This window comes from Mustela nivalis (assembly GCF_964662115.1).
Source record: "Mustela nivalis genome assembly, chromosome: 1".
NCBI classification, from domain to species: domain Eukaryota; kingdom Metazoa; phylum Chordata; class Mammalia; order Carnivora; family Mustelidae; genus Mustela; species Mustela nivalis.
Window position 1 is genome coordinate 197,256,332 of NC_139020.1, and position 11,197 is coordinate 197,267,528.

General features: G+C 49.6%; 1 protein-coding gene across 2 annotated transcripts in view; it reads right to left on the minus strand.

Annotated features, from left to right (window-relative positions):
- The window catches only part of BSN (bassoon presynaptic cytomatrix protein), a 94,827-nt gene extending 85,747 nt beyond the window's left edge, over positions 1-9,080 (minus strand). Inside the window, exon 1 of one of the 2 annotated variants that reach the window (XR_014304018.1) lies at positions 8,739-9,058. Coding sequence is in view for 1 of the 2 variants with exons in the window: in XM_082703138.1 (XP_082559264.1) it covers positions 8,739-8,968 (230 nt within the window). In the remaining variant the exon portion in view is untranslated. Of the gene's footprint in view, positions 1-8,738 lie in introns of both variants that reach the window. The other variant, XM_082703138.1, reaches the window with a different exon arrangement.
- Between the last annotated feature and the right edge of the window lie 2,117 nt (positions 9,081-11,197).

Here is an 11,197-nt window from a genome sequence, read left to right on the forward strand (position 1 = left end):
CTTGTCCACTCCAAAAGACCTCTGGGGCTTGGAGGAAGAGCAGTCCTCTTCATTTAAAGCTCTTCTAATGAACCTAAAGTCTTCATGACATATCTATTTTCTCTCCTCAGTAGGGGCTGAGGAATAGCGGAAAGCATCACCCTTCCTTCTTACTCATCTAACCAAAAAAACTGTCAGATGGAGGGGACCTGGGAGACCATCTTAGTTAAAACTGTCCTTTTATAGATAGAAAGCAGTGAGGACCTACTACACATACAGCCAGCTTGCGGCAATGTCAGGGTTGATTAAACCCGAGTTTCTGACCCCCACCCGGGAGACTTCCAGTACTCTTCATTCCCCACCCCACCCTATGCTGTCCTCTGTTCAGATGTCCTACTTCCTGATCCTTTTCTCGTCCTCAAAGCCCTCCCCATCCTAGTGCTAAATTTTCCATCTTCTCGGAGCAGGAGGCAAGGAAGTGACGCGGTTCTCCAGCTGTGCTCAGTGTATGGCATTTCGGTTTGCTAAAGTCAGCTAGCTGGCTGTTCTTCTAAATCTCTCATATTAGGCCTTTGGAGTTCCCAACAGAATAAGTTAATGTTGTGAATGTGTTTTGTAAGCTGCAAAACACCATACAAATATATATTCTACTATCTCAGAGTATGAAATAAGACAACCCCTTTTAATCATGCTCTCATTTATCTTAACTCTGGGGGGGAAAAGCAGATAAAGAAAAAGCAGGAGCAAACTTTCCTTTCAGGGAAGTTGAGGGTAAAAATCTAAACAAGTGTCTCTTTTGCTCCTACCAGACTGGGAGCTCCTTGAGGGCATAGCACGTTTCATGCTCCTTCCTTTGTTCCTTATATCTCGCCCAGGGATAGGCATCTAGTAGGTGTTCAGTAGAGGGTTTCCTGAATGCATGGATAAAATTTCACTTTAAAATCCTCCTATTGGGGGCACCTGGGTGGCTCAGTGGGGTAAGCCGCTGCGTTTGGCATAGGTCATGATCTCAGGGTCCTGGGATGGAGCCACACATCAGCCCCACATCAGGCTCTCTGCTCAGCAGGAAGCCTGCGTCCCCCTCTCTCTTTGCCTGCCTCTCTGCCTAATTGTGATCTCTCTCTCTCTCTGTCAAATACATAAATAAGTAAATAAAATCTTTTTAAAAAATAAAATAAAATCCTCCTATTGTGGGGCACCTGGGTGGCTCAGTCATTAAGCGCCTGCCTTTGGCTCCAGTCATGATCCCAGGGTCCTGGGATTGAGCCCCACACCAGACTCCCTACTAGGTGGGAGGTCTGCTTCTCCCTCTCCCATTCCCCGAACTTGTGTTCCCTTTCTCACTGTGTCTTTCTCTGTCAAATAAATAAAATCTTAAATAAATAAATAAAATCCTTCTATTGCTAAGTAGAGCTTAATTGTAGAAATTCCTTACAACCACTCCTGTATACAAAGAGGGCAAGCAACCCTTATAACCTACCTGCATCCACAAATACATGGAAAGTATAGGTGTGACTCTCAGGAAATTTCCTTAGCCCCTTTTCCTCCAAAGCACCCAAATGCCTTACTGATTCTTCTAGCATCCTGGGAATGGACAGCTCCCTCCCCAAGGCAATGGCACTAGAGAGCAACTCTGGGTCTGGGGCAGTCCCAGACTGGGTGATCCTTCCATGAGCTGCTGTTAAGGCCTTTTGATCTCCTCAGTGGTTGGGGCCAAGTCCCAGAAGCTAACACTTTCACTTCCTCTCAGGGAAAATCTTCATCTTGGGCCCTAATAGCAACCCCACACACTTCAGCGGCAGCCAGTCCAACCCAAAAGGTTTTGGATTTATCCCAGGGTGAGCTAGAGTTCCTTAGAGGCTCCCAATACACTTCCATGTGACAGGGGTGGGGCTCCTGGATGGCTCAGTCATTAGGTATTTGCCTTCAGCTCAAGACATGGTCCCAGGGTCTTGGGATTGAGCCCCACATCGGGCTCCCTGCTCTGTGGGGGAGGACTGCTTCTCCCACTCCTACTCCCCCTGCTTGTGTTCCTCCTCTCGCTGTCTCTCTCTGTCAAACAAATAAAAATATTTTTTTAAAATCTTAAAAAAATAAAAAAAGAAAGATGTGGGTGTACCATGTAAGTGGTCTCTTCTAGAACAAGGCTCTCTTAAGAAGTCTAGATACCCATAAGAGCAAAGAACAGATGGAGAGATCAGAGTAGTGCTGTGACCAGCCTGGGACTGAAGGTGCAGCGCAGATGAGTCAGGGAGCATGCTTTCTGGTTCTATCTCACAGGCACCGCTAACCAGAACCTAATGTATAAGAGAATCCCAGGGGGATCCCAGGGGGCAACAGACACCCACCAGAGCCCCATCTGCAGGAAGGAACTGCAGGGACTGGGATAACAGAATTCCATCTCCCCTGCCCCAGGTCCTAGAGGCCATGGTCCCAACTCACTCCCCGGCTATGACTAGCTTCCACCACCATGCTGGGGAATGGAGAAGGAGGGGACCCTCGAGGCAGGAAAGGAGTTTGAGTGAGTCTTACCAATGCAGCACCAATGCCAGCAGGACATGGCCCTGGCACCAACTGAGAGGCCCAGGAAGGAGACCCCACATGGCTTGATTGTCTACCAAGTCCCAGCTCACCAGGAGGGCCTCAAGTCCTAAAGAAATACATGGCCCTTGCTATAGGCAGGCAGGTCTCAGCCACCATGTCACCATTGTAAACAATGAGTCTCCAGGTAGGAAGGATGAGGAAGACCCAGGCAGACGGGGCCTGCAAGAGCAGCCTGGCCAGACAGGGGGAGAGAGGAACAAGCATGTGTAAAAACACTGATCAGAGTGTCCATGGTGAAGCAGACATCCAGTGAGAGTGGCTAGAACTGTTGTGACATCTTTGCCAACCTACCTCCCCAGTCAATCCCAACTCTTGCCCATGGGCCACAATATCCAGAAACAGATTTCCCCTCAAGGAGCCCACAGGGTCTGTCTCTCCCCACTTTTATCACTAACACAAAGAAAGGGCAGGACCTCTGAGGAGAGAGTGGATTTACTGAAGTCCCAAACCTATCTCCTAGCACCTTCTACTCACATAAACAGGGAGGGTTCCCCAAAGCTGGGTGAAAAGGCATGACCCAAGGTCTCTGAAAGCTTTGCCCTCTTAAACCCAGAACCAAACCTACTCAGAGGAAGAACCTTAGAAAAAAAAGAATAGAAAAGTGTCCCACTGCATCATTATTTGGCTTCCAAACTAGTCCAAAGTCTGACTTTACTTTCAGTGAACTCCTAGCCCCTTCATGGCCAAAGCCCTTGAGAAACTCTTTTAAAAAGCTAGGATTTTTTTTTTTAAGATGTTTTACTTATTGGGGCACCTGGGTGGCTCAGTGGATTAAGCCTCTGCCTTTGGCTCAGGTCATGATCTCAGGGTCCTGGGATCGAGCCCCACGTCGGACTCTCTGCTCAGCGGGGAGCCTGCTTCCCTTCCTCTCTCTCTCTGCCTGCATCTCTGCCTACGTCTGATCTCTGTCTGTCAAATAAATAAATAAATAATCTTTTTTTAAAAAAAATAAGATTTTTATTTATTTATTTGAGAGAGACAGAGAGATCACAAGTAAGCAGAGAAGCAGGCAGAGGGGGAGGGGGAAGCAGGCTCCCCGCTGAGCAGGGAGCCCAATGCAGGGCTCGATCCCAGGACCCTGAGACCAAAGGCAGAGGCTTTAACCTACTGAGCCATCAGGGAGCCCCAAAACCTAGAATTTCTTGACCAAAAGAATGAAATTAGAATCTCAATGGCTTCTAGATACAAGTTCCAGCTTGAAGGAAAAATATAGGACAGAGGAACATCTTAAATGACACCACAGAGACACAAACAGCATAATCCAGAATGTGAGAAACACAGGACAGATGACACAGTCCTCCAATCATATATTGCAAGGTGGAAAAAAGGGGGATGGAACCTAGAGATTTAAAGAAACTCAAGAAATATACCCAACAAATGCAATGTGTGGGCCCTGTTTAGATCACAATTCAAACAAGTCGACTGTAAAAATAAATTCATAAGATAAACAGAAAACCTGAACCCTGGCTGGTATTTGCTGAAATGAAGAAGGGATTATTATCAGGATGTCTACCTGCTTGCTCAGCAGAGTATGCAACTTTTGGTCTTAGGGATGGGAGTTCAAGCCCCACGTTCGGCATAGAGATTACTTTTTAAAAAATTAAAATTAAAAAAAAGAAGAAGGATTTGTTGACCTGTTTGGGTGTGATCGTGGTGCTGTGGTAATGTTCATACAAAGTCCTTGTGCCTTAGAAATACACAATGAGGGGCGCCTGGGTGGCTCAGTGGGTTAAAGCCTCTGCCTTTGGCTCAGGTCATGGTCCCAAGGCCCTGGGATCAAGCCCCGAATCCGGCTTTCTGCTCAGCAGGGAGCCTGCTTCCTCCTCTTTCTGCCTGCCCCTCTGCCTACTTGTGATCTCTTGCTCTCTCTCTCTCTCTGTCAAATAAATAAATAAAATCTTAAAAAAAAAAAAGAAATACACAATGAAATATGGATGATGAAATGTGGAGATGTCTGCAAGTGGCCTCCATGGGAGAGGGCAGGCGAGGAAGACAGACAAACTTGTTCAGCGATGAGTTGGTGATAACTGGCTGGGCAGTGAGAACATGGGACTTCATTGGCTTATTCTTTCAACTTTTATGTAGATATGAAATTTTTCATAATAAAAAGTTAAAAAAATAAAAGAAGGAGAAGGAGGAGGAGGAGGAGAAGGAGAACATTCTTCCCCACCATCATCATAACTTTTTCTTTTTTTTTTTTTTTTTGATCAGCAGCAATTTATCTTACCAATGCTGGAAAAAGCTCTATTTTCAAAGCTGCCCCTTTCTCCCTGGCAGAAGATGAGAAATGGCTGCCCCTTCAGGTGAAATTTTGACATCAGCACCATTCAGATGTTAGGTCACTTTAGTACAATCCCTGCATCACGCCCTCCATGGGAATCCAGCTCCTGGCACCCGAGAGGATCTTTGAATGATAAAAGGCCGTTATTTCTAAACCTGGCAATTATATCCTTTAATTTCATCCTTACACATGAGGCCCAGATTTTTCTAGAGCCTAACTGTTAGCTGGTACAGTATAACAAGTCTGGCTAATCCCAAACCAGATATACTATACCAGCCAAACCCATTTATTATTTTTTAAATTTATTTATTTGACAGAACAAGAGAGAGAGAGAGACAGTGAGAGAGGGAACACAAGCAGGGGCAGTGGGAGAAGGAGAAGGAGGCCTCCCGCTGAGCAGGGAGCCCAATATGGGGCTCTATCCCAGGACCCTGGGATTATGACCTGAGCAGAAGGCAGACACTTAAAGACTGAGCCATGCAGGTGCCCCAAATCCATTTATTTTTAGTTTTTTTTTCTTACTGGGATGGAATTAAGACAAACCCATTTTGAGAAAGGAACTCGGACGGTAGCTTGCAGAGCAGCCTCAACCTGCCTTCCAGCACACGACCAGGCTGTGTGTGCCCGCTGCCATTGGCTAAAGATGTCTCCATGGCAGACGAGCTGGAAGTGAGTGAGAGGCAACCTTGAAGTGATCAGGGATTCTGTTGAGTTATGAGGGAAAGGCACCTCCCCTGGTCTGCCCCAGCTCTCGTCTTGGCCTGCACTTGGCCCCATTCTTTGCTTGCCGCCCCTGCCTATGTAGACCAACATTCCTCATGCTATTTCTCCCTCTCCACCTCTCATATCCCTACCATTTTTCCAGCATGCCTTGGGTTTCTCCTTTGGAACCCTGGCTTTGCCTCTCCACTCTTCTCACTTGACAACCATTCCATAAGCACTGTCTAGCTGGCACGTCTCTGTCTGAGCTGCTCAGACACAGAGCTGCCCAGCCAAATTCCATGATTTTGCTCTTTGAGGGCTGTCTCACCAAGAAGACTGTGAGGTACCAGAGGACAGGGGAGCACTGTCCACCCTTCCAGAGCCCAGCACAGTGCTTGCTCTTGATACTGGTCAAAACACCTTGGCTAATTGACTGAAGACCAATTTGCAAATGTCAGAACCTTCCAAGTCCACAGGGCTGGTCTAGATTAGACAGGTTGTCACTGGTTTATGTGGCTTCCTAGTGCAATTTTTTTAAAAGGTGCTTTCTGGGCTACTGATAAAGTGTCATCTTGAGCTGGTGATGTGTCATGGGAATGTATATAGGTTAAATCCCATCAACTTGAACACTTCACTGTACATCAGGCATAAAAATAAGTGAATGAGTGAATGAATGAATGAATGAAAAGTCCCCTTTCCTCTAGGAGGATGCAGCCCACACCAGGGCACACAGCTTGGACAGTAGAGCCATCTCTGATATGGCACTTCTTGAGAAAGGCACAACTTATAGAATAGTGCATGCTACCCTGAGATCAGAAGCAGAGAGCCCTGCCTTGAGGGACTCTCTGATGCCCCAAGTGCCATATCATCCAAAAGGGGTAAGAGGCAGCACCATGGGTGTGGTGGTACCCTGCTTACGGGATTCAGTCATACATGGAGAAGCCACCCCCTCAAAGAACCAAGTGAGCTCATATGAGGATGAAAAGACGAATTCTGTGGTACCAAGGGGTAAGATGGCAATAGGAAAGATCCAGGAATCGACTCCCCCCAGAACCTCAGTTCCACTCCCCTCCGGGGTTAGTAAAATGATCTCGCCCTTACCTGACCCTCCACCTACCCCAGTGAGGCTTCCAACTGCCTCCAAGCTTGCAAGCCTGTTTGAAACTACACCACTGCTCTTTCCCGAATGCCCAGAAGCACATGCCATGGGGCTTTTTCTCCATCAGCGGGCCAATCTGTTCAGTAGCCTCTCTGAGCAGAACATGCTAAACTTGGCATCAGGTATCTGAGATGCTCTGGTGAAAAGCAGAAGCCATTCTAATGCTGAAGGAGAGATACACCATGGAGGTGCTGCTCCTGTGAGGGACTCTCAGCTGAATATCAACTGAAGCAGTAAATCCCATCTCCTGAGGGCCCCTAGTCCTGAGCTTGACAGCCACAGGGCCTTAGCACCACCGGCCCATGGGTGAGCCTTGCTCACAGCAAGGAGCAACTTATGGGACTACTAACTCCAACAGGAACCCCATGGCTCCTCAACCCACAGTATTTCATGGGTCTGCCCTGTGACAGAATGCATAGTTGGGGGAGAAATGAAACCCTGCAAAGGAATATCAGTAGTAGACACCAGTCTCCTTCTTGCCCCTCTGAGCTGCCCAAATCTTTCCAGATTTTCATATGCTTGGCTCTGTGACATCAGATAAACTATAAGCAGAGCAGCCTGTTTGGTTACCAGAAGATAAATGTCAAATTCCCCATATAGAGAACTACCAATAACAGGGTGTTTTTCCATGCAGCTGTAAACGCTTTCCCTTGGAGAGAAACCTCTAAAGCCTGGGTGAGGCTCCCTCAAGCTAAAATTCAAACAGCAGCCCAACACGCAGCAAAATGGACAGTATTTGCAGTGCTAAGAACCGTATGCTAACCAACTGCATTATTTTAATAGCTAATGTAAAATGGGCAGAGTCTCCCTTTTGAGGGGGTGCTCACAGGCTGGCCTGTCTGCGTCCGGTTTCAGGCTATTAAGAGCCCTTGATTACTGTTACTTGTCTAAGAAATGACTTCTGAGAAAATAAACACATGAGAGGCACAGTTGGACAGCTGAAGAATCAAAAATCATGCTCCCGCACAATTTCTGTGTGGGAACACACAAGAGCTAAGGCAACATGATCAGCAGACTCACATGGAACCAGAAGTGCCCCCTCCCCCAACCTCCCCGCCTGGGGTTTTGCTACTCCCTAGGCCCATTTGGTGTAAAGATAATGCCTTCCATTTTATCCTGTTGTCTCTTGGTAGCTTTCCTGAGTTTTCAGTCTACTAATCTATCATATATTGGCATTCCCTCCCACTGCATTCACAACCACTTCAGTGTTTTTATCGGACCTCAGTTGGCATACATTTTAAGCAAGCTGGTTTAACAGTATTTGATCAGATATGTTCTGTTAAGAGCATCCTATGTGGGTTTCAGTTTTTCCCTGGTTTGAGGTGGTAATTTAAATCATTAGGCAATGGGAACATATCTGGTGATAGATGCTTCAATAGCATTTGGCCTCATCCCGGAGTGTTTCACTAAACCTTGATGAAAGCACATGACCCTGTTCGTATTTTGAGCCTAAATAAGTACTTTTTGGTGCCCAGTGGCATTTTCCCTTCCTCCAAAGATGATTATAGTCACTAAACGCCTGAGGAAAGCGCATGACCAAGTTCATGGTTCAACTATTTCCATATCGCTCTCTTCCTCGCAGTGACACTTATCTTCCCTGACAGCCACTCCCATTGTGCTCTTTCCTTGGCCCAACACAATGGACACATGCAGACACCAGCAGACAGGGAGGACGTTTTCCATCCCACTGCTCCCCAGTGCGGAGGGACTAGGCTGAGGTTACATAAGCCCCTCCTGAGCCCAGCGTTGGGGGGTTAGCAAATTTGGGGTTCGTGACGGAGTCACGGTCTGCAGGCCCTGACCCTGCCGCTCACTCACCATCCTGCCTTAGCAAGGCAGGGCGACTTGAAAGAGGGCCGCTCCGAGACCACCCGGCTCCCGCCAATCGGGCCGGGTTCAAAGTGTGGCCGGACGTCTGACCTCGCTGTCCAGAATACGTCGCGGGGTCGCGGGCCCGGACCTCAAGCTGCAGCTCCCCCCACCCCCACCCCAGGTGCCGCGACGCGCGCTTACCTGCCGGGACCGGGACCAGGGCCAGGACCCGGGCCGGGGCCAGGGCCAGGGCCGGGACCTGGGCCGGGTGGTCCCGCTGTCGCCCTCGCCGCGCCTGCGGCGGGGAGCTGTCCGCCGCCGCCAGGTGCTGAAGGCGGCTTCCCTGCGCCGGGGCCCGGGCCAGGGCCGGTGCCTCCGGGCGGCAGTGGCCCGTCGCCAGCGCCGCCCTCCAGGCTGGCCTCGTTGCCCATGGCTGGCGGGCGGGCGGGGTCGGGGTCGTGCTGGGCCCGGGCCGGCGGCTCCCGGGCTGCTGCTCACACGCTTGGCGCCGCCGCCGCCGCCATCTCCCAGCTCGGCTCGCGCCGCCGCTTGCCGCTGCGCATGCGCATGCGCTACTCGCGCGCGCCTTCCCTGCACACGCCCCCCCCCCCTCCCCCGGCGCGCGCGCGCGATTCAGCCAGGCAGTGAAGACCGGTGTCCACAAGCCAGTGGCGGGGTCGCTGGGAAACAGCCGCCGGCGCCGACGCATGCGCCCTTCGAGGACGACGCCGGAGCTTGTGCTACCTGGAGTCTAGCGGGAGTTGGCGGTAGCGTCCCACTGAACAAGGATGGGGGGGGGCTCCGGCCACAACAAAGGACCCTGGGGGGTCGTGCCTTGCCCTGCCCTGGTGTCAGTGGCGCTTCCTGTCCCGGGAAACTTCAGAATAGGGCCTGTCGTTGGGGAAACCTCGGTGCCCCAGCCAGCAGGTTTCGTGGGGACAGTCCTCAGAGAGAGGCCACGAGGGTGGCCTCAAAGAATATTTAGGAGTTGGAAAAGCAAGTGAACGAGGCTGTTCAATGGTGCAAGGTCATAGAGGGCCAGAGACAGGATTCTCAGTGATGGGGCCAGTTTGTGAGGGTCTCGAAGGCCAGCTGGGGTGGAGAGTTTATCCAGATGGCCATGGGAACCATCTGGGATTCAAGCTGAGGGCCTGGTCCCACGGGACAGGAGTCTCAGGAAGTGTCTCTGGGAAAGGTGGAGGTTGTGTCAGGGCTGGCCTAAAGCCAGATGGAAGGCTGCCTCTGTAGGCCCTGAGACAGTGACCTTGAGGATGGGAAAGAGGAGTTGATATTTCTCAAAGCCCTGAGCTGTGGCTCCCAGAGACTGTCTAGATGAGAGGCTGCAGGCTGCCTCTGCATTAACCTGAGAGCTCACCAAATTACTTTTCTGTTACCTCACCTTTACAGACTTCAGTGTTTGCACACTACTCAGAATGCTCTGCCTCATGACTTCTTGTACAAACCTGTGCTTTCCTGAGGGCAAATATTTCCTAGAAGATAACAGACTATATTCTAATCTATTCCTGGCTTTATAAATCATGGCTGTGTAGAAGAACTTGAGTAGGGATGCCTGGGAGGCTCAGTTAAGCATCTGCCTTGGGCTCAGGTCATGATCCCGGGGTCCTGGGATCGAGCCCTGAGTCAGGCTTCCTGCCTGCTGCTCCCCCTGCTTGTATGTTTGCTCTCTCTTGCTCTTTCTGACACTTTTTTTTTTTTTTTAAGATTTTATTTATTTATTTGACATACGGAGGTCACAAGTAGGCAGAAAGGCAGGCAGAGAGAGACGGAGAAGCACGCTCCCTGCTGAGCAGAGAGCCCGATGCGGGACCCGATCCCAGGACTCTGGGATCATGACCTGAGCCGAAAGCAGAGGCTTTAACCCACTGAGCCACCCAGGCGCCCCTTTCTGACACTTTTTTAAAAAAAGAAGAACTTGAGTAAACTTGGACCTCTTTACAAACCCATTTAATTCTCCTAATGGTGAAGAATATATCACTTGGAATGTCAGCAGTTCTAACCTCACCTGGAACAACCACAAAACACCAATAGTTGGGCAGATGGGCAGACCTTTGCTGGACCTTCCCTATGTACTTTCTGCTCTTCCCAAGCTCTTGTGAAGGAGCTTCCATAGAGCCTAGACTCCCTAACTGCCTGGAACAATGACAGTCTCTCTGCCTGTGTTACCATGACCCTCACTGTGTTTCCTCCTGGCTGGATTCCTCTTTATGAGTGTCCGATGACTATGTGTACATATCTAGGCTCCACAACAATCTATGTCTCAGCTCTGCCACTTCCCAGGTGGGACTCCAGCCACTAACTTAGGCTTATCAAGCGTCCATTTCCTAGCCTGCAAAGTTATGATCATGTTAGCCTCTCTAAGAGGAGTTGTGAGGGTGGAGTGGCTGACGTAGTTAAAACCCAAAGTCAAGGGCACCTGGGTGTCTCAGATGGTTAAGTGTCTAAGCATCTGCCTTGGGCTCAGGTCATGACGCCAGGGTCCTGGGATCGAGTCCTGCATCGGGCTCCCTGCTCACTGGGGAGCCTGCCTCTCTCTCTCCCTCTCTCTCAATCTGTCTCTCATAAATAAATAAATAAATAAAATCTTTTAAAACAGCAAGAGCACACAGTCAAGTGGCTGGTATACATATGATCAGCTTCAT